Raw genomic sequence first — 27915 nt, 5'->3', positions numbered from 1 at the left:
GGGTTCAATTGAATTTCCAATTGAGTGAACAGGTTCACATGTTTCAACCGCTTCTGTAGATCATAAACATCCTACAAATCCAGAGCTCTGGTGCACTAGATTGAAGATGATACAAAAATTATAAACTATAATAATTATTATATATAACCTGTATCAGTATATAAATATATTTCTGTACTGATAACAATTTAGCCGGTTTGTTTTTCAAGCTTTTGCATCAGTCGTTTATAAGTGAAAGGTCAACACAGAGCCCTTTCTGAGAACTCTGAGATTAAATCTTTGCATCCTGACAGCATCTCTTCTGACCACTTACAGACGGATTTGGTGATACTCTTCTAACCTCCGATATTATATTAGAGTCAAGCAATGGCTAATTTGTGAATTTATTATTGTTGAACAGGTAGGTAATGACCCAAAAATGCGTTGAAAGTCTGTTTAAAAGTATAAAAGAAAATTACAAATTGCAACAAGCCAAATTGTCATGCATAGTTAAGATAGCAAAGTAAATACATTTATCACACTTTTAAAAGTAGAATATATATATATATATATATATATATATATATATATATATATATATATATATATATATATATATATATATATATATTCTGTTTAGTAACAGAAGGGTACACTTAGAAAAGATGGGGACTGAACCAATCATTACGATGTAAACAAGTGATAGTGTCTTCTGAGCATAAGAGGCTTCTCAAGTTAATAGGTGTCACCAGGAAATGATCTTTAAGGGACAGTTCACTCTGACAAATATAATTTAATATATCATAATTTACTCACCCTCATGTCATTCCAAACTTGTTTTTTGGGAAATTTCTACCACAGGGTCTTATAAAAAAATCTCGGGTCAGGATCCTAATGCAAAACCAGCGGAGAACCACAACTGCAGAGCCTGCAAAGATGTGTGGTTATAACTTTATTCGATCTCATGAATACGACTTGACAGAGAACATCAGGGTTTTTTGCGTTGCATGATAATTTCCTTATGTGCATGAGATCTGCTGGTGTAATTTCCCTGATTTTGCATTAGTGTGAGCATGAAAAGTGCTGGCCCCAGAAACACTCCTCTGTGAGCCATGCAGCTTGACCCCTATTAAAGGGCTGTCAGTTGAAGAGCAGATGGAACCCACTCTCTGTCTCACAGCAGCGAGGGGGGGTGGCCATGGCAACCGAGATATAATGGCTACCCCTCAAGTGGAATCGCGTGTTCTAATTTGTTAAGTACCACTTCAGCGTATTTGATTTAATCACTACGTTCAGGTCTTAACACAACTGACATCAAATAAAACATTGCAGGTGTCCATTTTAAGACAGTAAATCTGATCCCCTGGTCTTAGTTCTTACGCCTATTAACTAATTGAACACAGAAATACACCAAATTCAGACACTCACGAATATAAAAATATAAATGTACCCAAGATGGTCCTGGTACATTTACATCAAATAGTACCATGCATAAAACTAAATACCTAAACATAATGTTGTACATATTTAATTATTGAATAATTAAGACAAGAGAAATCAATGGACTTTTATGAGACAAAAATCCCAGCAGCATCAGATTTTAAGAAAGAACTTTTTGCGGTAGAGCAGGTAGGCAATGAAGACCCAAAGTGCGGTACCCCATATGTTCTGGAAAAGCTTCTCCCAGTGACTGTCCTGGAAATGCATCTCCCAGCTGAAGGGGAAGTAAAAGCCCAGCAGAGAGTGGCCAACATAGACAAATATGGAGTTCATCCCTATAAAAAAAATGCACAGTAAGCTTTTCTGGATTGGATTGGCTTATAAAACATTGCTTTAAACAAGTGAATTCTCGTACCAGGATAAATGAAAGGTTGGCCGCCCCACCATTTCTTAATGTCCATGACAAAATACATCACACCCAGCAGCAAAAAGGACAAGCAGCCCATGCAGGTCACAAATGACAGGGACCTGAAGACAGACAGAAAATCTGTGTTGTACGATCTGAACCATTTGAAAAGACAGAGATTTAAAACATAGAGTGCCGACACATATCTTTAAGACATTTCAATACACAAATAAGCTCCGAAAGATATGCATAAATGACCAGAGGTGCATTGCGCCATTGAAAAACTTTGCCAAACTTTTCTTGTAACAACGAAGACAAGTGCAGAATTGGGGACTAAATAATGGATGGACGCATAGTAGTTTCTGTGCTTAAGGTAAGCCAAGGAAGCATCTAAAGTGAAGCCTTGGCACCTGCTCGGTACAACCATGTCAATAAGTCATATGTGCCTCTGTGTTCCTAAGTGCCAGGATGCTCGATGGAATTTTATCTAATGTAAAATGGCTGCATCCCAGAGCATCGTTTATGTCAGCTGAAGTCGAGCCAAAAAAGACTCTTGGCTGGGAGTTAATTACTTTTAGGGATGAAGACAGACATACTCAGGGGCTCAATAAGCAGGCATGATGAACTGTCCATAAAAATTCAAGCAGGTATATGCCTGTACTCAAATAGGTACAGTAGAGCAGGGTCACAGAGACAGAGCACATACAGCAAAGGCAAGATAAGGTCATATTTAATGTAAAAACGCAGTATCAAAAAATATTCTGTTTTAGTCTGGTTTCCTAGTTAAAACATCCAAGTTAAAACAGTGTTATTGTTAACTAAAAATATTAAAATATTTTTCGTTAATTGAAATAAAGGGTAAGTAAAATACAATTATAAAATAAATATATTTCAAAAATGTAAAAGGCAAAAAAAAATTTGTATTTTAGTTATTTGTATCCACTGGCAACAGTTTTTGCTTTAAGCTTAAACCTCAGAATATCCTTTTTGCTACACTGTAACAGCATGAATGTGTTTTGAACACTTTTGTTACATACCATTATTTATCCTGAGGTATTAGGTGACAAATAATTTAATGTGCATCGGTCTGAAGATGTAGGGCTGACCTCATCCTGCTCAGTTTCCCAACAGGCGGATGAGATAAGCCAGATTTTGGCAAGATATATGGTTGGGAAAATCAAACTGCTCACTCTCTCTTGGCTGTAAAGAAGAGTGATCTAGTTGGACAGTGGATGTATCACCCGCTGCGTCTCACTCCTGCGCCAGTGGGGGTGATTATTTACAGGACTTTCTGTCGTTAGAGGTAAGTAAACGCGTGTTTTAGCAGCCTCTGATTTGTGCCTACTGGAGTATCATCCCTTCTTTTGTGGATTGAGAAGTGGCTGGATTCAGAGGGTTAGGAAGCACTTACCAAAGGTTTTTATTGACAGGTATAAATCCTTCGTCTCTTGTGCACTTAGAAAGGATGGCTGCAGAGATTCCCTGAGGATCAGAATAAAACAAATTTCAAATCAATGCAGACCTGTAAGGCAAGCATTATCAGACAACCCAAACGCAGCACCGCCATGAAGAATAAAGCAGATTAGCTGACACTCCCGAGAGGTGAAGCCCCTCAAACTAACACACGAAACACAGATCCATCTCCTCATGCCTACAGCAAAACTCTCAGTCATTTCACATTTTACACGACATTTCGTTATATTGCTTTATATTCCCAGTTTTAAACCTTAAAAGGTATCTGAAAAAGTAAATGATTTTCTTCCACAGTATTTTTGTCTTGTTTTCCAATTAAAATATCTAAACATTCTTATATCAAGATACATTAACGTGAGAAGCAAAATTACATATCTTGTTTTTTTCTGAAAAAAAAGAAAGAAAAAAATCTAAATTAAGTGACTTTACGCTTAAACAAGAAAAAATATCTGCAATGGGGTAAGAAAAATAAACTTGTTTGCCTTTTAAACTAAGTTTTGTCTTATTAGCAGATATTTTGTTTTGTGTTTTAAACATAAATCAATCTTCTTTTTCTCCAGAAAAAACAAGACCTAATGGTAGCACTTTAGTTTAGGGTCCAATTCTCACTATGAACTTGCTTATTAGTATGCATGTTATAGGATATTGTCTGTTTATTAGTACTTATGAAGCATGACATATTCTACATCCCTAATCCTACCAATACCTAAACTTAACAACTACCTTACTAACTATTAATAAGCAGTAATTAGGAGTTCATTGAGGCAAGAGTCGCTATTAGTTAATAGTGAGAATTGGATCCTAATCTTAACTGTGACCGACTTAATATCTTAAGTAATTTTGCTTCTCAAGTAAAAGTATCTTGACTTAGATATCTTGTCTAGATATTTCTACTGGAAAACAAGACAAAAATACTGAGGAAGACTACTTTTTTGTAGTAAAAGTATTATTAAAACAGGCTCATTTAAAGAAAATCTTGTGCTTTTGTGAGGACAGACAGTTCAGTATCCAAACTTGCTTGTTAGGAGGATATCCATCATTTGTATAGATGACAGAATCAATGGTGTGGAAATAGCCTGGCTGGCTCTAGATTGAGTCTCCAGGCTATGCAGGCAGGATGTGGGACAATCATTGCTATGTGGGCCAATCGCTCAATTTTAATCTCAAACTGCGGAGTTGTGATCGTTGAACTTTAATTAAATCAGGGGCCTTCTTTATTGGGATGCCGAAGCACAAACAGCTTCAAATCATCCCACAATCTGACAAAGGATTCATGCAAACTGCGACAAGACAACCCCTTTGTCCCTAGACGTGCACTGTTTTATGACACTTGATGCGGTGGGAGGTCATTTTTGTTTAACTAGGATAACGTGTGTGAAGAGCACATTACCAACACAAGAGGCTGTTCGAGATGTGCTGCTTAAAACATTCTCAGACCTCAGAGCTCTCCAGAGATGTCAATGATAATTGATTGTTTGCTTGTGTTATGCTGTGTTTATCGCAAAGCATGAAGCCTGTAATGGTCTTGTTGGTCGCCTGAATCCTTGGTTATATGCTCTATGGTCCAATCCATAATAATCCAAAATAATCTATATTTTTACTGACGTCAGAGTTGGGATGAAGCATTTGGAAAAAGTTGAGAGGAAAATAATAAAACATTAAAACAGACACCTGACAGCATACAAAAATAAGGAATCTTTCCCAACAGCTTAGATCGCTATTCTTTGTATCTAAAAACATGATAAATGTATCACACAATCTGAATAAAAAAAGAAAAACAGATTTAAATATTATGCTTGTGCTATATTATACACAAACCATTTTTGTGTTGCACAATCAGAGGCTGAGGCAGTGTGTGAACAGAGGTGGCATAATTTTTTGCCTTTGGCTAGTTTGTTTTATCATGCTGCTCCTCCAGGTAAAGTGAAATAGATCTCTGTTCATTTATTTCAGCACCTCAAGCAGTGTGGCCCCATAATGCTGGCCAATATGATTCAACATACAGCTATAATGGCCCTATTTGTCATAGGCCTTGGGAATAATGAAATTTAAAATACTGGGATCAGACATCTGCGTACTGTGGATCTGGGTTCACAACAAGCACACCATCGGAATATGCTTCACTGTGAGAAGAGGAAGGGATGTGTGATTAGGGTGCAAACTAAATAAATGTAAATGCAAATGAAAGAACAAAGACAAAACAAGTTACCAATGGGTTAAGAAAAATGAAAATGATAACCTAATAGAATATACAATATAAAAAAAAGATATGTAAATGTATTTTTCAAATCAAAATGACTGTTTTCAAACATTTTTACCAAACAGGTTTCTATGTCTCTTATTAGTCGGATTAACAGATAGCCCCGCTTTCAATTCACACCATTGTATGAGCCAGTGTTGCTGTTGGCCAAGTCAAACAAACAAAAGTGCCAAAGTGTTCATACTTTACCGGAAAGTCAACCTACAAATGGCTTACTCTAAGTTGTCTCTGCATATCAAACTCAGATAAGCATTATAACACCAAAATAATTACATAACAAAAAGCTCACTAGGAAACATTAATAAAGTAGTGCTAGAAGGATGTATATTATATATACATTTGTCTGTCATAATTGAATAAATAATTAATTGAATTGCATCATAAATGATAAATGAATTCCATTCATAAAACAGATGTTGTAAGGGACATTTAGAGAAATGTGGACTCATATAAATGACCCATCTTCAAATCTTTAGTCCTTAGTAAGTGAAAACAAATGAGATGCAACATTCTTGTGCATACTAATAATAAGCCAATGGCAAGCAAAGTAATTGCTGAGAAATTAAGGTCATTTGCCCCCGTCATCCATGTCTTGAGGTTGCCAGACAAAACCCCTCCATCAGCACCTGTTGTCTCTAGAGAGGGCATTCCAGCAGCTCTGCCTCCAGAAGTCCAAAACAAAACACAGCAGCAAGGTCTTTCATGCAAAAGAATCCTGCAAACTCCTTTTTTTGTGTAGATCCTCTGATCAACATATGCTGCGTTGTGCAGAAACATGATTCTCCTATAATAACCTTGAATAAATGGCTACACAGTTCGCTTTAGATTAAACATGCCATATAACTTGAGCTTGCTTAACTTGTCATGCTCATTAAAACTAGAAAAATACAGAGTGGAAATGCAGAGAGGGTAAATTCACCCCACATGGTGCAATAAAAAAGCTTTTCTGCAAGGGATGGGCAGCAGTAAGTGACCTGTGCTGCTTTCTTTGCCCCTGAAAAACATTTGTAGTAGCACATGGATATTTCCCATGAGACGGGGGTTTAAACATCCTCATGCACTTCCCACCCAGCCCAGCTTCTGCTCCTTGTGTCTGTGGGACCACCCAAATGGAGCACTTAACCCACAAATCTGCCAGCCTTTTTCACTATCGTCATCTCAATCTAAGATCTAATCACTTTTCGGGTTCACCAGTGGAAATCTCCGCGCCAACCTAGCAGAGGTCATAGTTTAGTTTAACTCTTATGTTCTGCTGAGACTGCTTTACATGTTTGGAGTCCCAGAGACAATGCTGATGAGTAAAATTATCATTTTTAATTTCATTATTACCCCGTAAAGGTTATTAAATATTCATTATTTCAAAAATTATTAATTTCAAAATAAATGTCCAAACATCATACATTATACACCTCAAAATTTGGGGTCGGTAAGATTTTTTATTTTATTTTATTTTTAAAAGAAATGAATACTTTTATTCAGCAAGGATGCATTTCATTCATTTAAAAGTGAAAGTAAAGACATTTTTAATGTTACAAAAGATTTCTATCGAAAATAAATGCTGTACTTTCGAACTTTCTATTCATCAATGAATCCTGACAAAAATCATGGTTTCCACAAATATGTTAAGCAGCACAACCATTGAAACAACATTTATAAGAAGAAATGTTTCTTAAGCACCAAATCAGCTTATTACAATGATTTCTGAAGGATCATGTGACACTGAAGACTGGAGTAATGATGCTGAAAATTCAGCTTGCCATCACAGGAATAAATTCCATTCCATTTTAATAGATATCCGCTATTTTAAATTGTAATTCTATTTCACTATATTAGTGGTTTTAAGATATTGTTTAAACAAATAAATGCATCCTTGGTGACCATTAAAGACTTCTTACAAAAACATAAAAAAACATACTAATCCCAAATTTTGGAACAGCAGTGTACAGTAACAATTTTCATGCAGGACCAAAGAACCAGTGGAAATTAATATGCAATAATAGCGGTACAAAGCCCCACCAGACATCCCTGAGCCGAACAAGCCATCCGGTTCAGTCCCGAGAGGGGTGTGATAGCAATCTCTGTCTTGGAATTCATTCAGTGCATATATACACATATCATATGACATCCACCTATTTCATAAACTGTCTACAACTACAAGCAATATAACACTTACAGAGAGGGCTTTGCTGCATTGCGCAATTATTGCTGTTGAAGTCTGCTTTTTAAAATTTCTCATATAAGTGTGTGTGTGTGCACATACCAGGATGAGGGCCCAAATCAGGAATCGTACCAGGATACCTTTATTCCTTTTACGAAAAAACAGAAGTATCTTTCCAGCCTGTGGAGACCAAAACAAAGATTATTTCCAACGTTAGACTTAATACTTTTTATGTATAGCAAAAATATGTGTATTAGGCTAGCACTTTAGGCCAAATAGGTCATAATCCTCCAAGCAAACTAATATAATTAATAGCAAATAGACTGCTGGACAATAATGCCTATTATACGTCATACTACTGATATCATGTTAGAACAGAGAGAGAGGATGTGAGCGGTGGTTGTGGCCCTGAAAAAGAGCTCAAGTTTCAACGCTCCCTGCACAGCCATGCACGGCTGTGAAGTTGGCCGCGCTCACTGATTAATTCGGTGATGACGAATGAGCCTCAGCCGAGGACGCTGGAGCAGACGGACACAGACGGAGAGGCCGACACCTGCCGTGTTCTCAAAGACATGTTGATTGACGGGCTTGGCGCTAACTGTTTTTTGCCTCCGCCCACAGGGATTTCAGCAATGCAACTGAGTTTGCTTGGCTAGTTCTCAGCGGTCACCGGGGCACTGTCACCATCAAAGGGTGAGAAACTTTTCTGACCTTTGCCAGAGACGCACACATCTGTCCACAACAGCAAGGACCAGTGAGGTAGAACAGCTGTTTGTCTAAGAGTGTTGCCAGAAAATCCAGCTCAATATTATAGATTTGTCATTGCTAGTTGAACTAAAAGTGAAATTCATCAACGAGTCAAGAAGAGAAAATGCTGAACCAGCCAACGATCTATAGTCTGTCAAATAAATGGTTTGGATAAGTCACATGATGTTGGGGTTTGGATTAGGTTTGGGTTTTCTATCTCATTTGTCACTGGTTCACTTTTGTTCAGTTGTCTTTGGTGCATGTCCTGCAATAAGTGAATTTATTTTTATTTAATTTATTACAATTTTGGACTTATACAGCTAGATCTGAACCTTGAATTTGATTGAACAGCATTCCAAGTGTTTTGCATTTTTTGGTTGTATCACTCTCATTGTCTGTGTTTGTGGCATTCTGGACAAGCTGTTAGGTTGCATTCGGGAACTACTTTTGCTGAACTATTTAGAACAATTAAACAAAAAAAATTGTCCATGTAGTACCTAAAATAAAAATGACTTAATATTAATTTAGTTAATATAACTATTCTTGCTTATAGCAATATCACAATAGCTCACTTGAAACTGCTTGAATACTGTACTATAAATTAAATTACCTGCATGCCAAAGAATCCCATGACTATGGAATTAATTGTACCAAGAACACCCTCTGGATCGAAAGGCTCTGTTGTATGATACAAGACCTAAAACAGAGAGTTGTGAATGAAGGCAAAACATTACCTGAGAACAGAGTTTATACATATTGCATTTACTGTAATCCCTACAATACCAATTTAAATGTCATTTTAATCATTTTAACTAGCTGTACTTCCACTTAAACAAGTGAACAATTAGCTGGTCATTATCGCAAAATAATCTCCGTGTGAATCTCACAACATGTCTACTGGTTACGTATGTCAATAAATGGACATATTGAATTGCAAAACCATGGATTGATACAAGAGACACAAAACACAGTGTAGGAGATTGGTTGCAGTAAAACTATAACTATGCACAAATATTTTCCACACAAACCCAATTGGCCATCACAATCAAGGATTAGGTTTTAGATATTTAATTCATTGAAGTGGTTAAAGATGATCAATACGTGAATCTCACCTTGCATGATGGATACCAGAAGATTTTGTCTCTAAATAACCACCGGTCTATATACGCGGCTGCTCCTCCTGTGCAATTGGGGTATAAACCATCATCTCCAATACCACCAGCTCCTAAATATCCACTAGCAGAGGAAACATAACGCAATTTACACTACAGTCCAAAAGTTTGGGGTTTGGCAATATTTTAATAAAGGAAGTCTCTTGAGCACACAGAGGCTGCATTTATTTGATCAACAATACTATTGTGAATAATATTGTGAAATATATTATTAGAATTTAGAATAACTGTTTCCTATTTTTAATTTTCAGCAGCCATTACTCGTGTTTAGTGTCACACGATTCTCCAGAAATCCTTCAGGATTCTTTGATACATAGACAGTTCAAAAGAACAGCCTTTATTTCAAATATAAATTTTTTAAAACAACGTCTTTACGTTTGATCAACATATTGTATCCCAATATATGGACCCCAAACTTTTGAATGTTAGTATATGATTTCCTTGTCATCAAATGACTATATATCAGAAATGTAAAATAATTGATCATTCACCAGCACTGTTCATAGCACATATTGTTCCAAAAAATCTCAACAAAGAAACAGCCAAAGGTGACAGAACAAGGTAAATCAAGATAAATCAAAGGTTTATTTGAGTCTTTGGTTTAATTATTTAGATGGAAGTGTGTTTGGAGGTAGTAAAATTTGACTGCTGCATTGTGCTGCAACACAAGGACAATGATTGTGAGGTCAAAATGTTTTTTATTCAGGCAGAATTATCTGTGCACTGCATGTGATCGTCAATGTCATGCAGGGTCAGACACATTGAAAAAAAATCTTGAAGGAGAGGAGGAGGACGACATAAATGGAAGGTTGAGCGGATTCCGGGAGAAAAACTGAGAGAGGCAAAGAAAGGATGATGAATCCTTTCTCTCTGCCTCCTTTTAGTGCACATGACAGACTGAGATTGGCTAATTATCCCCTCTAAAGCGACCGCCAAACACTCATAAATCACAGATCTCATAAGAGCCGCACAAAAAGGCTTGTACGGCACAAACCCTTGAGCATTCAAAGACTCACAAACACAACAGCACACAAATGACCAAATATTGCGATGCATATATATGCGCATTCTTGATGTAAATGTCCAACATTACCTCCGTTCTACATATATTCTCAGCGGCACGCTTGTGTATTAATGCAAACATATATGTCAACCAAGGAATTAGCTTGATGTATGAATGACATTATTATTATGTTAATAAAGGGATGAACTGCAGTCAATTCTAGCTTGACAGACACATTACACATTAATTATTGAATGCACAGGATTTATATTCCATATCACAGTGTTTGTATTGTTCAGTGCGATAGTTAATCATAATTCATCACAAAGCCTGACGCTAATATGAACTCACGTGGGACAATTTGGAACAGGTAGTAAGAAAGTAAGACACAGCCACATGGTCTCTAGCAACACAATGATGAGCCATTCAGGCCAGTATAAACCCACATCTTGAATGGGGTTCCACCAGTTATGCTGAGGAGAACATGCAGAAAACATAGAGGGTTAGAAATCATTCAGTCTTGCACGTTATAAAACTCAACAGTAATAAGCTTATATAAAAAATCATTGTCAACACATTGACTTCATTTTACTGTAACCTCTGGAAATTAATCATTATTTCAGAACAAGTGTCTTCCTGTACAGATGTCTGATCTGAGAGAAATGTGAGCCATAGAGTTTAACCCACCTCCCTCAAGGGAATCTCTCTGTGGGGAGAGAAAGTCTGCATCACTGCCAGAACAAAATAGGTGAAACCCAAACGCTGGAGCACTCCGGGTATCCGTAGCCAGGACCAGGATACTAACAAATTTATGGGCACACACACATATAAACATACAAGATTACAATTACAAACTATTGATGGATAAACACTCCTATATAATGTATTTTTAATAGGTTTGCATTTAATAGGAGTCAACAAGCAAGTCAATGGTGGGCTTGTGTGTCTGTAGCTGTACAAGTGATTTTCCTATTAAGTTTGAATCTTTCCTTGGATTCAACTCTGTCAAATATCAGATTTTACAGGAATATACTTTATTCAGACATTTGCTGTAAAATCAGTGCAGGCAAGTCCATTTTCTGTCATAATTCAAAACATTGAAAAATACACTGCATTGTGGGATAATACTGTAGGTCAATTAGTGCAAACCCAATTGTGACATGCAATTAAAATTTGAAATTAAAAGAAATTTTGAACAAATGAGTAGGCAAAAGTGACAAAGAAACAGTAAAGTAAAAAATAACAATTGCAGAATTTATTCAAGTGATAGCACTCTTATACGTACACTTTTATTCAGCAAGGATGCTTTAAATTGATCAGTAAAGACATTAATAATGATTAATAATGACATTAAGAAATGCTGTTCTTTTGAACTTTTAATCATCAGTCCTGAAAAACATAGTTTCCACAAAAATATTAATCAGCGCAACATTTTTAACATTGATAATAATGAGAAATTTGTCTTGAGCACCAAATAAGCCTATTGAAATGATTTCTGGAGGATCATGATGTGACACTGAAATCTGGACTAATGATGCTGAAAATCCAGCTTTGCCATCACAGGATTAAATTACATTTTAAAATATTAAATATTAAAATAGAAAAAAGTTATTTAATAGTTATTTAAATAATAAAAACATTTTACAACTCTACTGTTTTTAATGTATTTTTGATCAAATGAATGCAGCCTTGGTAACCATTCCAAACATAGCTGTATATTTACACATACATATTTCCTGATCAGTTCATTAAATCCCAATATATAACTGTCATTTAATTTTCCTGTAGAACTACCGTGTATCCTATACAGTGAATATACAGCAAGAAACTTTACTGTACATCTAAAGTCTGAACACTTATACAGGGTGGTGTGTTGTTTTTCACTGAACAGAAGATTTATGTTTATAACACAGGCTAATGATGGTTATGCTGACACAGACTCAGGCTGAGGTGAGAAGTCTTTCACTGCAGGACAGTAGAGGTGTGATCTACCCTGCCGGAGACTAATAATGCTTATCTAAAGAGATTCTGGCGGGGAGGGTGATGTGAGGGAGCGATATAGAGCGAGAGATTGATGGTAATCTGCACATTAGTTAATTGAAAACCTCTTTGTGGCACATACGAAGGGCCACAAGAAACAATATAATACTGATCATTGATCTAACAAATCAAATAAAAAGCGGAAACACTCCACCTCTGCACATAGAGACAGGAAGTGGTTCGTTGACTAATGGTATCTGTCAATTAAAACCCATATACGAACACTTTCTAGAGAAAATCTGCTCTGTAATTTATCAATCAAAGAATTGACAAACAGGAATTTTGCAAAAATATCTGTTTTACAATCAACAATGTAATGATTTGAATGTGTTTACCTGTAAACTATGAAATTATGGAATGAAAGAAAAGGGTAAACTATGCAAAACTAGGACTGTTTTGGTAGATAAAACCATTAATGCACATCTTTCCATGATTACGCTTCTTTAAATTAAGTTCCAAGAATGATAATGGCTTCAGTGGTCAAGCAGAGACAGACTGACTAAAATATTCACTGGTGCCATGTTTAAATAGATCATTAAATCAAATGATTTTCAATGAATTGTAATACATTTTGTTGCATTTGAATGCAGGTATATTGTGGGAAAATGTTTCTAAACATCATTCTGAGTGATACACAGGCTGAGGTAATTTCTGCAGTTTAGGGCAAAAGCTGTAATTACATTACATGAAGTTCCATAAAATCCACTGTGCAGCTGGCCTGATGAAACCCTATCTGTGATAATTGACCATTAACGGCAAGCTTGTTTTTGCTCTGCGTACCTCTGTTCAACGGGCCCAGATATTGTGATTGCCACTGGATCACTGGAAAGTATCACAATATTTTTGTTAACTTAGTTACACATCCATCTTGCCAGACAGCTAATACTGCTTTGGCTAATGTATGAGCACTGCTCTGTACTGACCTGTCAGACAGTCCTCCCTGCCCTCCTGGCTTAACCCCGACAGTCCTAATGTGCTGCTCTGAGGCCTCGGATTAGACATTTTGGCTTCTTTTGTTCCATCATTAACAGAGGATAATGGACTTCATTTGTAAAATGAGGATTTGGTGACTTAGATACGTAACGTTTTAGTATTACGTGAGGAAAAGTTCACAGTCAGATTGAAAGGTGCAGGTCACTCTTTGTTTGGTATCAGTCACTGCCACCCAGCAGTGAACAGCAGTAATGAGATTTCTTGCTTTCTATGGTGCTATGATAAATCCAATGCAATACAAGAAGATGCATCAAGTCAATTCAAACTTTGTGCATTGACTTTTTTGGACTTTCAAAGCAACTTACAAAACAAAACAATATATACAGTATATATATATATATATATATATATATATATATATATACACACACAGTATGTGTGTGTGTGTATATATATATATATATATATATATATATATATATATCATTGAAAATTAAGTTTTAAATTTAAAAACATTTCTCACACAAAATAAAAAATATGCTCTTTTTCATACAACAAAACAGCATCAATGGCAAATCAGATGCAGCTTGTTAGGTCAGGATTTAAACCTGAATACCCTTTCCTTCTAAACAAAAACTGTAGCACTATTCAATCTGACATTTATATAAAAACTATTAAGCATTTTTTATTTGTCATAAGGCACCAAGTGAACCAATGTCCCTAGTGTTCCTCAAAAATAAAATAAAATAAAATGAAAACACTTTACAATAAGGTCCCATTAGTTATAGTTGATGCATTAATTAACATTAACTATATGAGCAAAACATTTGTTAAAGCATTTATTAATCCTTGTTAGTGTTGGCTAATAAAAATGCAACTTAATAGTTAGTTAAATGTTAGCGAAGTTAAAATTAACATTAAATAAGATGCTTTTTTTCTAACTTTTTAATAAAAGTATTTTTCATCGTTATTACGTTAACTAATGTTAACAAATGGAATCTTATTGTAAAGTGTAACCAATAAAAATAAAATAACAACGGTTGTAGAGAAAGACTAAAAAAATAATGCAAGTATATTCTACTCACAAAATCCATCTCTTGGGCTGTAGTTCATGAAGCAGAACCCGATGAGTATCAGGACGATGGTTCTCCAAGTAACCTTGCGAAGAAGCTGTAGCCATGAAACACCTTTTCTATGCATCGAGTTGAATGCTAGCACTACAGAAGTTCCTATGATGAACACAAACCTTGCAAAAGGATTAAAGACCGTATTATTGTCACATACAGAAACATACTGTGTCATTTCACCATTGGGCATCACTACTGATATGTATGCTTTTGGGATATTTGCCCTGGTTAATGCAACATTTAAAGCAGTTCTGTTTTACTGATTTTTGTATGTCAAAAAACATTGAAGGAATAAGTGGTAGATTGAGTATGCACAGCTTTCTATGAACAATCTTTGTCCTTAAACTTTCCATAACAAATAAACTCACAATTTAAAGTGATAGTTCGCCCCAAAATGTTGTCATCATTTACTCACCCTCATGTTGTTCCAAACCTGTATGAATTTCTTTCCTCTGTTGAACACAAAATAAGATATTTTGAAGAATGTCAGTAACCAAACAGGTTTTTCCTACTATGGAAATAAATGGGGACCAGAAACTGTTTAGCTACCCATATTTTTCAAAATATCTTCTTTTGTGTTCAACAGAGGAAAGAAATTCATACAGGTTTTTGAACAACTCCAGGCTGAGCAAATTATTACAGAATATTCATTTTTGGGTGAACTATAGCTTTAAGGCTGATGCTGCATTACTCAGCCTCTATATGCTGGCCTTTTTTTAAGAAGTAACTGGGTATTACAAGCTTTATACTCTCAGAGTAAGAAAAATTTATTGGCATAGTCAAAGCATTATAAATGGTACTGGGTTGGAAAAGCCTTAAATCTGAATGGTTTTGAAGGGAGATCCAAACTGTTGGACTGAAGTCCCACTCTTTTCCATATTAATCTCCAAAATGGAAAGTAATAATTCTCCATCGATTCGTTAAGTACATGCTGGCAGCTCACCAAGGCATCACAAGATCAGCTACTGTGAGACCTGTAAGGTACATGGAAAAAGACATTCACGCATGAAAACCACACACACTTCTGGTGCATGTCTGTCTACAGTTGCTGGAAAGTTGGCTGTTTGATTGACATGTAGTAAACGCATAATCTAATTGCTGAATGACTGACAAAATAAGTTTTATCCATATAATCACACTTAACTGTAAACAAATGGTGTCCTTTAGAGCATACTAACTGATGATAAAAGATTGTGTGCCCTTAAAAACGTTGTTTTCTCATTATTTTTCGATTTTCAGACAGCAATGATTTATAAATGCTCACACAGCTATGACAGAGGCGGCCTCACAGTAATATGAAAATCCATCTGCTTTCCCTTATGATCAATACAATTCTGCTGATATGATGAAGAGGCCATTATGATCCTTAAATTGAGTTCATCTGTGAATACTCCAGGAGATGTGCTACGTAATAGACCCCCATTAAAATTTAACATGCAACCCCTTCTCATCTGCGTCCTTTGAGGATGTTCATCCAAACGACATGCAGTAGATTTGAAGTATAAATTTAATGCTGAATTAAGGTGCAAAAAAGCACTTTAAATGTAAGTATTTGATATCAGTGGGTCTTTGTTAGTCTGTGAAGATTTATGATGTATCATTTTGCCTTTCATTTCATATTGGAAGCCCTTAATTAGTGGTATTTATTTATATAAAAAAACATTTATTATCTTAGAATACATAAGTGTGTATTGCAAGCTCTGTTCCAGCCGAAAAAAGAAAGGAAAAAAAGAAAAAAGAAAAGAAAGAAAAAAAGAAAAACAAGCTACCAGGGTTGAACGTGTTAAATGTTAAAATTAAGTATTTAGGAGTCAAATAATTTTTTAAGTCAACAAATTACAAGCCTGCTCAACAAAGTAGTACTTTTGCTCATTGAGTGAATGATTCTTTGTCCATTTCAAACTAGACAAAATAAAAAATAACACCAAGATTCACTGTTTTGTGAATCTTATTGACTGACTCAATAATACAGATTAATTAGTTCACGACTCGGACATCACAGCTCAGAAACAGAACAAGTTGATATTTCTCAAAACTGCCTATAGATGCACACAAAGTTTTCCTGATTTTTTGTCACATTTGCAGTCAGTTTATGGAGCTATTAGAAAGCTCATCATAGATCATTATGTAACCTATCAGCAAAATAACCCACCATTCCATGGTGCATGTTGGAAGAACCAGTAACCAGCTCCTCCATAGTTCACAAATACCATGACCGTCAGGGAGAATCTGTAAACACAAATGACACTGAAAACAGAATACAGAATACAGAAAAAAGAATATAAAGTATAAAATATAAAATATTAAGTCTATTAATGTTTCATATTATGATCAGAATTCAACAAAGGCAGTCAGAAGCCTTTTGACGTCTTATAATTTAAAACCTACAACACTACAATTCACAAGTTTGGGGTCAGTAATATTTTGTTTTAACAAAATTTCTAAAAATGGCAAATAAAGAAATGTATAATGTTTCAAAAGACTTCCATTTCAAATAAATTATGTTTATTTTATCAAAGAATTCTGAAAAAATATACTATGGTTTCCACAAAAATACTAAGCAGCAGAACCATTTTAACATTGATAATATTAAGAAATATTGCACCAAATCCTCATATTATAATGATTTCTGAAGGATCATGTGACACTGAAGACTGCAGTAATGGCTGATGAAAATTCAAATTTGCCATCATGAGTAAATTACATTTAAAATATTAAATAATATGATAGAAAACAGTTATTTAAATGCAGCCTTAGTGAGCATAAGAGACTGACTCCAAAGTTTCAAACTGTACAAAAAAAACACACACACAAAAATCTTTATAAAATATCCTCAAGTCCCTCAACTCTCAGTTGTACATTTGAGGTAAACTGTATCAATATTATGGATCATAAGGCAAGAGGGTTTAGCATTTGTTTTATATATCAACGACGAAATGCTGTGTAAGGTAATGCAACCTAAGCATTATGAATCACTCAGGAAATGAACGGTTGTCCTCTGAATCGCCCCACCCAGAAGTGCTGACTAAAGCCATCGGCTGTAATTTATTGTAGACGTGTAACTTAGAGCAACGAAGCCAAGCTGCAACTTATTGTGTATGATGGAACACTACATTGAATTAGCAGCAGCAGATGATGTTTTTTATTGCATGTCAGAAAATGCATGTTTGCACCACGCAGCATAAAATATACCTGTGGACAAGAAATTGATTTTGGTGATCAAACTCAGAGATAACCCCTCAGCTATTAAACTGACAACACGTAAATCATGGTGTTGAAGTGTGTTCTCTATGGTTTCTCAGTATAAGAACATACTGAGAAACCAAAGCACTGAATAGACCTTCAGATAAACTTCACTCTATCTAAACGATCTAAATTTTTCCTCACCAAATTCAATTAGCAGATCAGAACAGAGACCATTACTGCTCCTTTTAGGCCTAACCTGCTGATACAAGATTTTAATCACATGCCATCCTCTAAAGAGCACTATTAAAGTAAGCATGCCTTTGTCTTTCTTGTCTCTCTCTCTTTCACACACACTTTCTCTTTCTCGCGCACACACACTTTGCGACTGCATCCATTAGTATCCATAGTAACAAAGACAAAGGTTAAGTCATTTTCAAGATGAGACTACAGCACAATGTTTGCTATATAGCATGTTATAGCCAATCATTTTAATTAAAAAACCCTCAGTGTTAGGGAGGCGTTCAATCTTCTAAAAAAAAAAGCCTTCTAGTGGACATTAAATATTTTATAGCTTCAAGCTTCCTTTGTCTTTATATCATAACCTGAACGTAATCAAAAAAACTGTAGCAGACAGTAAAACAATGTTGTGTTTTTGTGCTGCCTCTCATTATCAATTGTTGTTAACCAGTAAAAAAAAAATATTTTGGCAGTAACTCTCAGAGTATATTTGTCATTGTCATTTTATCCCAGAGCTATCGCTCTTTGTAATCCCTGAATGGGCACATTTGTGATTTATTTATGTACTGCAGTTCTCACTGTAAAAAGCCTGAGATATCAAATAAAACTAGTTATACATAATTAGCTTAAAAAATACCTAAAACATAATTATGAAAAATTATTAAAACAGAGGAGCTGCAACAGGAGTATGATTGACTTTCAAATTACATAATAAATGCCAAACATCAAAAACAAAACTAAACCCGTTATTAAAAGTAAGGAGTTTCCTGCTTAGGAAAGAATTGGGTATATTTAACAAATTGGGAACATTTTGCTGTATGTACATTTGCTGTTTGTGTAACTTATCATTACAAAACCACCAACCTCAATTTGTAATCACAAATATGAGGAAACTGGCTGCAGGATTTTGGCTGGCGAGATTAAAAACCAGATCCTTTTAAAAAAATTAAAATGCAAACAAAGTCCATACTTATACTATATATCATGTTGATGGCATCTGATGAATTGAGGGCGCTGTTCTTCAGCTCTGAGGAAAAACGTAGCCGCAACAATTTCACCAGGGCGGTGGGCAGATGACAGATGCTTCTGTCTTCAGTGAAAAGTTTTGACTCACTGCTGGACAGGCCATATTTCATGTTATACAGCAAGGGAGTTGCAACACTGGCTTTCTCTGGGTTGATATTCTCACAGAGAGGCAAAGACATCTACCGACATTATTAAGTTTCACGTATAGCCAAATCAGGGATCCCATGTGTACTTTGCACAGTGTTGATTCTGTTTTGGACCTGCATTAACTGCAAAGCTCTTGAGAAACATCATGCATTTGTTGCAGAATCTAATATTACCTCGACATCATGAATCAACAGACCTGACAAGCCAGCTGTGATGTCATCCTCTGAGTCTATATGTATGAAATGATGTCTATATCATATTTAAATTCAGCACTAGTTCCAGATTACAGTATACGTAGGCTGAAATGAAGGAAACAGTGAAACAAAAAACCAGTCTCCAGCCACACTGATAAAACCATTAGGCTTAACAAGGAAATGGACTGTTTCATATACAAGAGCAAAAGCAGGTGTAGACTGAGTGGAACATCTGTTTTTATCAGCACTACGGTTTACAAGGAATATCATTATAAATATGAATGGAATATTTATGAAAAGTTTCACATAAACAGGTGGAGAACACATGGTGACGGGCAATTCTAAGAACCATAAAAGCTTACTGTCATTGATAGTACAAATTGCCACTGCTGATTGCTATCTGAAAAGCACTTTTGCAACACACATGGATTATCCATTACACAAATCTTGATCTGGAAAGCCATATCCTTCCCAGCTCCAGATCTACAGCCTGCTGAATATGTGCTGATATGATGCCTGTATTATTACATCAATTACTGGGATGTGAGAGGTCAAAGCCACAGCAGCTTCCTGTTTCAGGAGAGGCGTGCTTATGTGTTTGCCCCCAAGCCACTATCAAGCCCTGCTGGGCTTCCCGATTAAATCACATCACCCTTGCTCAACAGCAATCCACTGTTCCCCACCATAGAAGCAAAAGATATTAGAGATGATGCCTAGAGCGACAACTAGAAACAATGGCTCGAGTGAGTGTATGTCCAGCCTGTGACCCCCTTGCAATCTCCTTAGTCTCACAATACATTCTCTGAGTGAATGCGGCCATCAACTTAATGACAATTGATAAATATTAAGTTCGTAGAATTGAGAGAGTTGAACAAAATGAGGTTGTTACCGTTTTAGTCCAAATAAATGAAAATAATTTTTTTTGGCACATACCCTCGAAATGTGTCCAGTGACTTCAGTCTGGAGGACTTTGTTTTGCTTTTGTCCACACAATGTTCATTATTTGCCTCCTCCTAAAATAAGCAAAAACAACCAATTCAGTAGGAATTTTAAGACTTTTATGTAAGTTTACAAAAGACGCGTTTGTAAATGAGCCTTTATATATTTTTTTTTTACTTAATTAGCATGAAAACAATTTAAGATAAGCATATTTCAGTTAGAAAATTGAATAATACGGTAATATATATATATATATATATATATATATATATATATTAAATAATTAAATATACTTAAAAAAATATATATATATATATATATTAAAATGTGATTAAGTATTAAATATATACCCCCGGTTTCACAGACAAGGCTTAAGCTAGTCCCAGACTAGAAAGCATGTTTGAGCTGTTTTAACTGAAAGCAATTTGTACTGACATATCTTAAAATTTGTCAGTGCCATTGTTTTGTTTCAAAGATGCACACCAGTAATGTTTTTTCCTCTAAAATATATTTTATCTATCTTAATCTAAGCCCTGTCTGTGAAACCGGGCCATAATGTAATTGTTGATGAGGAGAGGTGAGAATCCAAGTGCAGCAACAGTTTATTAAAAAACACAAACCAAGATAATCCAGACAGGGGAAACCAGAGGAAACACCTCCAAAACGCTTGAAGAAACCTTCCTGCAAAGCTACATTACTGTGAAAACTTGTGTGTTTTAGCACTTGGATAAGGATGCTTTAAAAAATAATGTCCAAAATAGATTTTATTTATTAAGTAACTTTATTAAAAATATTCCTTCTGACACACTACAGCAAAAGATATACTGTAAAAATACTGTAAATAATTAATAATTTCATACAGTACTATGTATATACTGTATATACAAACAATAATAGCATATTTATTTTTAAGACAATGTTGCAAGGAACTAATAGAATAATGATTATAATTGGTGTCAAATGAGAAAATTAACATTTCTGGATGTAGAACTCCAAATAAATTAAATTTAAAAATCAGTCGTGACTTTGCCCATGTTTGGGTAGCTTGAGCAGCCTCAAGCATGTTTGGAGAGCATGAATAGTTTCTCTCATTTCCAAAGGAAGATGTTCCCATTCACCATATGGTCTTGCGATGGCAGTGAGATCCATCAGAAAGAAATTAGCATTACCCTCTTCCTGCTCTGGCTCTCCAAACAACTGCATGATAGGCCACAGACAAAGCTAATCAAACTTTCAGACCAGGACAATCAAGCAATACCACAGAAAATTAAACTATATCCACTACAAGGATCCATAGACATCTCTATGAGCCATTTTCATTTTAGATGTGATCATCATGGAAATTGCAGATTAGGATTGATATGAACTAACCATAAACAAATTCAGTGTTTGACGCATAACATATGTTCCTATTGTAAGATGCATGAACCGTTTTGCCCTCACCATTTCCATGGAGTTTTGAGACCTGTGACAGCAGATTCGATTCTTTAGCCTCTGTGTACAGCTGCATCTGAGGTATAAAACATGCATGTGAATTCAACTTCAACAAATGTTGTTTAAACATGAAAAATACTGTTTACATACATACAAATTTCAAAATTTCAAGTATTCAAAATTCAGTATTTTTTTTGTGTTTGAAAGAAGTATCCCATGCTCAACAAATCTGCATTTATTTTTATTAAAAATATACAATTAAAATAGTAGTACTGTTTTCTGTTGTTTTCTGTGATGACAAGGCTAGATTTTCAGCATTACTCCAGTCTTCAGTGGCACATAATCCTTCAGAAATCATTCTAACATTCTGATTTTGCGTTCAAGAAACATTTCTTATAATCAATGTTAAAAACACTTGCTTAATATATTTGTTAAACTTATCGCTGCGTCCGAATATGCCTACTTCCATATACAGTAAATAGTAGACAAAAAACACTATGTGAGCAAAGTAGTATGTCCGAATTCTTAGTAATCATAAAACGGTGGGCGAAATGTACCCGGATGACTTCCTACTTCTGCCGAGATTCTGAATGGACACTTTACTATGAGGCCGTGAGAGAGGATTTTTGAATGGAGGTGAAGCGATGCAACTGATGCTAGGTCACATGATAATTTCAAAATGGTGGATATATTACATTTGAATTTCATTCATACTACACACTTTCATATTAAAGAACCTTTTTTTTTGGTTGCAAAGTAAAAAAAAAAAAAACTAAATGTAGTATGCGATTTCGAATGCAGCATGATACATTTTTTAGGATTTTGTAACATTTGAAAAATTATAAATGTCTTTACTGTCGCTTTTGATCAATTTAATGCATTGTAGCTGAATAAAAGTAATCATTTCTAAAACAAAAATTGAACGGTAGAGTAATTACTCAAATTTGAAAGAGAAAAACACGTAATATTGTTACCTGAGTATACAAGGCATAGAGGCCCAAAATACAGCGACAGAAGCCAGAATCAAGAATGCCGCCAACAGCGCTAAAGAATCAATATCAAACACATAAGAGCAAAGGTTATACACAAGTTTTCTGCTGTTTCTGCATTTATTGTGAGGGGAACTTGTTTTTAGCAATGTTTAGCAATAAGGATCCTGTGAATGATCCTTGCAGACAGTAAGTAGTCTGTTAGAGTAATTAAAAGTAAAGGGTTAAAAACATGTTCAGCTTTACGATTTTCTCAGCCTTTGCTCTGAACAGCCTGTCACCCATGCTACGCCACAAGGGAGCTCTCAAGAATCCAGCAGTGTCCTTTTATGTAATCTGAAACCAGTCTATAGGCGTACAATCAATCTATGAAACTCTAGCCTTGGGTCTCCAATAATGCCATGTACTGAGGCAATATTTTCACAGTGCATGGTGGAATGGATCATATTGGCTGCCAGAGGCCGTCCTCCATGATGCTGGTCGCTTAGAGGAAGGTGTAAAACAGGAAGCATGAATGTGTCATATTCCAAGTATTAGGAAGCTACAGACGTTTTTATTGAGTTTGTGTATACTGCAAGATAAAACTGAAAATCATACTGAAGTGAGAGCAGGAGCATTTGATATACTTTTTCACTTAATCCAAAAAAGAATGCGTGAAACCAAATTGAGTTCAACATTGTTACATAATGCTTATGTAAGGTCTAAATTGGAAGCCAACCATTTATCATCTTTTACAATCAAAACATGGACAACACAGAATATCATGGCTAATCAAATGGACATGTTACCCCCGCGGATCTCAAGCGATCAGTTTTTGGTGGAACAGTGGAGGCCTTTTGCGGAAAAACAAACAAAGAAAGCACCATTTGATCAAAGTGTGAATACACTTGATGACATGAGGGGAAACAGTGAAGCTGTGATGATACTATAGTGACGACTGAGTTCAGGAGCCTGGACAAACTGACCCTGAGATAAATAAACACGCCGTGTACACCTAACACTCTGACCACTTAAGAGTACTTTTAAACATGTCATGTTTGCCATGCCTCAAATGTCCTTTAACTTGAGAGGTCAGAGAAGAAGATTGGTTGCTACTAAGAAAAATACAGAAAACAAACTAACATCTTAAAACAGGTACTTTAATTTAGCATGTTTTGTTTATATGTACGTTCAGGGATGTCAAATTTATAATTGTATTTAATACAATTATTTTAAATATTATTTGATATTATTATTATTATGAGATTATCTTTAAATATATATATATATATATATTTTTTTTTTAATCTATTGACATCCCTGGTTTTATCTGCATATACAGTAGTTTTATAATCCTCAGTAAATTATATTCTTATTTCACAGGAAATTATTTTACACTAATTGCTTCAGTTGAGAATCAGCAACACTAAAATTTACTCTAATTTGCACAGTTCAGTCTAAATGTTAATTAGTATCTAAGGATAAGCAGGCAAATTACTACATGTTTGTATTTACTGCCTGTATTCATCATAGACCCAAGATTGAGGTCAGAGTTTACATTTGTCAGGCCAAGATGCGCTTAAAATAGTGTCACTCTGGGTAGTGCAATTCATTTGATAACAGCATATTTTGTTTTTGTTTTTTTTGTTCAGTGTCCCCACATCAGTGCTTCTTAACATCTGCTGATCACCATCACTTACGTTGTAAGAGCCCTTTGGAGCTGGAGTGTAATCATCAACCAGTCCGGCTAATGGAAGCTCATCATATAGCCGGGAGTTTAGTCACACTGGCCATATATCTGACAGATAATGGCTACTTGCCCTTAAAAGTCTGATCTACAACATAATCTGCACTATTGCAAAGTAGTCTGTACATTATAGAGCGTGGTGCTTTCAAAACCCCATTATGCTTTAATCCTTCACGCTCCTCTAATGTATTTCCCACAATGCTCCCCTCCCGGGGCATCTTCCAAAACAAACATGGCAGAAAAGCTTTTCTTTGAGCTGTTTTTTCTTCTTTTTTTTCAAGAAATTAGCAGTTCATCGGATCAATACAGTCTCAACTGACTCCTGGGATATGAGGGAGGCACTTCGCTGCTGAACTTTGGAACACAATACATGTCTTTTGGTGACTTACTTAAAGGGTTAGTTCACCCAAAAATGAAAATTATGTCATTAATGACTCACCCTCACGTCGTTCCAAGCCCGTAAGACCTCTGTTCATCTTCGGAACACAGTTTAAAATATTTTAGATTTAGTCCAAGAGCTTTTTGTCCCTCCATTGAAAATATATGTACGGTATACTGGCCTTGTCCAGAAAGGCAATAAAGACATCATCAAAGTAGTCCATGTGACCTCAGGGGGTTAGTTAGAATTTTTTGAAGCATCGAAAATACATTTTGTTCCAAAAATAACAAAAACGATGACTTTATTAAGCATTGTATTCTCTTCCGGTTCTGTTGTCAATCCGCGTTCACGAGGCCAGTGACGCTGCTGACGTAAGACGCTGCTGACATGTTATCTGGTGCGTCCGTGTATTCGGGTTCAAATAAATATGTCTGGTTAAAAAAAATGCAAGTCCTCCCCTGTGTTGAAATCCTTAGACATGTTTGCAAAGATTGTTTTGTTTACAGCGTGCGTCTCCCTCAGACTGTAAACGAAGCTCGGGCGCACCAGATAACACGTCAGCTCGTCTTACGTCAGCGGACTCATGAACGCGGATTGACAACAGAACCGGAAGAGAATACAATGCTGAATAAAGTTGTCGTTTTTGTTATTTTTGGAACAAAATGTATTTTCGATGCTTCAAAAAATTATAACTAACCCACTGAGGTCACATGGACTACTTTGATGATGTCTTTATTGCCTTTCTGGACAAGGCCAGTATACCGTACATACATTTTCAATGGAGGGACAAAAAGCTCTCGGACTGAATCTAAAATATCTTAAACTGTGTTCCGAAGATGAACAGAGGTCTTACGGGCTTGGAACGACATGAGGGTGAGTCATTAATGACATAATTTTCATTTTTGGGTGAACTAACCCTTTAATGTTGTTAATTACAAAGCATGTATACTTACGCAGGTATGCATTATTCGGTCTCCTATCCACAGTGAGAGAACAGGTTACATCATTTAGCAAGCTAGGCTGCCTCATCCAGAGAGAATAATGGCCAGCTTCCTCAAATGTCTGACTCAGACTAGGGAGGAGAAATAATGTCATCAACATGTAATAAAACACTGATCCATCCATCACATCCTTATAGTCATGATGACGGTTATTGAATTTTTTATGTTTTGTTTAAAAAGCTTTCCTGTTTTGAAATGTTATTTGCATTTTCTGTTACACATCATCACCAGCATTTTCAAATGTATGAATTTGTTGTTTTCTTGTTAACCACAAATTGTTTGCTGACTGATGTAAGTAGCCTGTCATGTAACTGTTTACCTAAAGTAGTCCAAGAATCAACTTAGTCTTTATATTTATTAAAGTCAAAATGATTTATATGGTTATCACCAATATTTTTGTATTTTCTGATTGTATTGTATATATAAATGCCTCTTTGTTGCAGTATGGAGCAGAATTATTACAAAACAATGACATACAAGAGGCTGAAGAGGGCCATCTAGAGGGCAACTGAGAAAACTGCAACTTTTGAACCCATTTCACCTTTTTCATCCCCCAAAATGTGCACTATAAGCCTTTATTGATCGACCTGGGAATGACATAGTGGCCAGCATGTTCTTTAGGGAAGAAGGTAAATCGATAATGGCTCTGTCTGGAAAGGGACCTCGGTATCGATCTTAAAGAAGCCCAGGACTAGACTTCAGCCACAGTGTGGGAGAGATACTGTGACTTGTCTTATGAAATCAGACACCCTCGACAACTCGTTTCAAAAAATGGCCCAAAACTTGATGGCTGTTTGAGGCCAAGGTTGTTTGTAAAAATGACTAAGTTTTCCTGCTGGAAACATCCCAGCTAGGGTTTGTGAGAGGACCACGAGCTTTGATGTCTTAATGGTCTTTTTCATCCTTATTTCAGTGTCAGCTTGTTAACCCCAAAATGCAGTGCGATCAATGCACAGTGAGGAATTCTCCAAGGGGCAGCACTAAAGCCAGGTCACATTCAAACACATGGTCATAAATAGTCTCACTGACTGCAAATGCAATTGGCTGCTATTGGGGCTATATATCTAGCCTATATGTAAGGTCCTTCTGTACCGATTTAAAAAAATATATATATTTCAATATTCAGGATGATGTTAAGTAATATATTCACCTTAATTAGCAAGTTGAGGTGTAGTTCAAGGTGATTCTTACCCGCACAGAGTGCTGTTTCCATCCACAGGTACGATTCTTAGAGTCAATGTGAATTGTGTGCTCACCACCACAGAAATATTAAGACCATTCCCAACTGTGGCAAGGGGCTGATAAAGACACTATAGAAGACGTAGATATATGTTATTTAACATTTATTTAATATAAATAATTATAATAATAATAATATATATATATAATAATATATAATAATATTATTTAATATAATTTTGACAGTTCAAGCAGACTCTACAGGTTAGTATGGGAAATTACATAAATGTTTATATTGGTCACAAAACTCAACCTGTATTGTGAATGGAACAAATTTATTTATATTTCTGTCTCTTTCTTTTTGGTACAAAATGCTTGAAACACTCATAAGTCACTGTTAAACAACTTTTAAGTACCTTATAACAGTAATCGGAGGTGTAGTAAACACTAATGTTGTATGGAAGTTCATTATGGAATTTTAGCAATGCCTCATCCATTTTCAGCTTGTAAACTAAAAAAAAAAAGGACAAAGGCACTGAGATTGCAGTATCCTAACAATACAATGAATACACTTATTTCATCAATACATATTTTAAACAACTTGAATATCATAATTATGCCTACCTTTATGCCGTCTTTCACACATTCCTGCTGAGAGAAGAGTAAAAAAGAAAACATTCAAGATATTGATTATCTTCATTGTCAAATACAAATCTGCTTTATTTCTTTTCCTTTTTGTG

The 27915-nt window shown here is 35.6% G+C and overlaps 1 protein-coding gene across 1 annotated transcript; it reads right to left on the bottom strand.

Moving 5' to 3' along the window:
- Nucleotides 1-1491: 1491 nt before the first annotated feature.
- LOC143744702 (heparan-alpha-glucosaminide N-acetyltransferase) lies at nt 1492-27902 on the bottom strand. The gene is made up of 18 exons (XM_077236347.1): nt 27800-27902; nt 27592-27686; nt 27188-27306; nt 25949-26067; nt 22876-22945; nt 21911-21977; nt 20462-20541; nt 16891-16967; nt 15682-15712; nt 14697-14857; nt 11326-11438; nt 10990-11111; nt 9576-9699; nt 9074-9160; nt 7819-7896; nt 3237-3307; nt 1835-1947; nt 1492-1754 (listed from the first exon to the last, which is right to left on the bottom strand). Exons 1-18 carry the CDS (start codon nt 27873-27875, stop codon nt 1573-1575), a joined length of 1785 nt encoding a protein of 594 aa, XP_077092462.1. The 5' UTR covers nt 27876-27902; the 3' UTR covers nt 1492-1572.
- Between the last annotated feature and the right edge of the window lie 13 nt (nt 27903-27915).

The sequence above is a fragment of the Siphateles boraxobius genome, unplaced genomic scaffold, assembly GCF_051911475.1.
Source record: "Siphateles boraxobius isolate OS27281-9 unplaced genomic scaffold, OSU_SipBor_1 20, whole genome shotgun sequence".
NCBI classification, from domain to species: domain Eukaryota; kingdom Metazoa; phylum Chordata; class Actinopteri; order Cypriniformes; family Leuciscidae; genus Siphateles; species Siphateles boraxobius.
The sequence above is the reverse complement of the archived record's forward strand: the minus strand, read 5'-3'. Positions and strand labels throughout refer to the sequence as shown.

Bases quoted from the DNA above. Each gene is read 5' to 3' on its own strand.
- LOC143744702 (XM_077236347.1), bottom strand. From the start codon at position 27,875: ATGAAGATAATCAATATCTTGAATGTTTTCTTTTTTACTCTTCTCTCA. The intron at 27,687-27,799 runs GTAGGCATAATT...TTTTTTTTTTAG, and splicing joins GTGTGAAAGACGGCATAAAG to TTTACAAGCTGAAAATGGAT. The intron at 9,161-9,575 runs GTGAGATTCACG...TCTCTGTTTTAG, and splicing joins TCTGGTATCCATCATGCAAG to GTCTTGTATCATACAACAGA.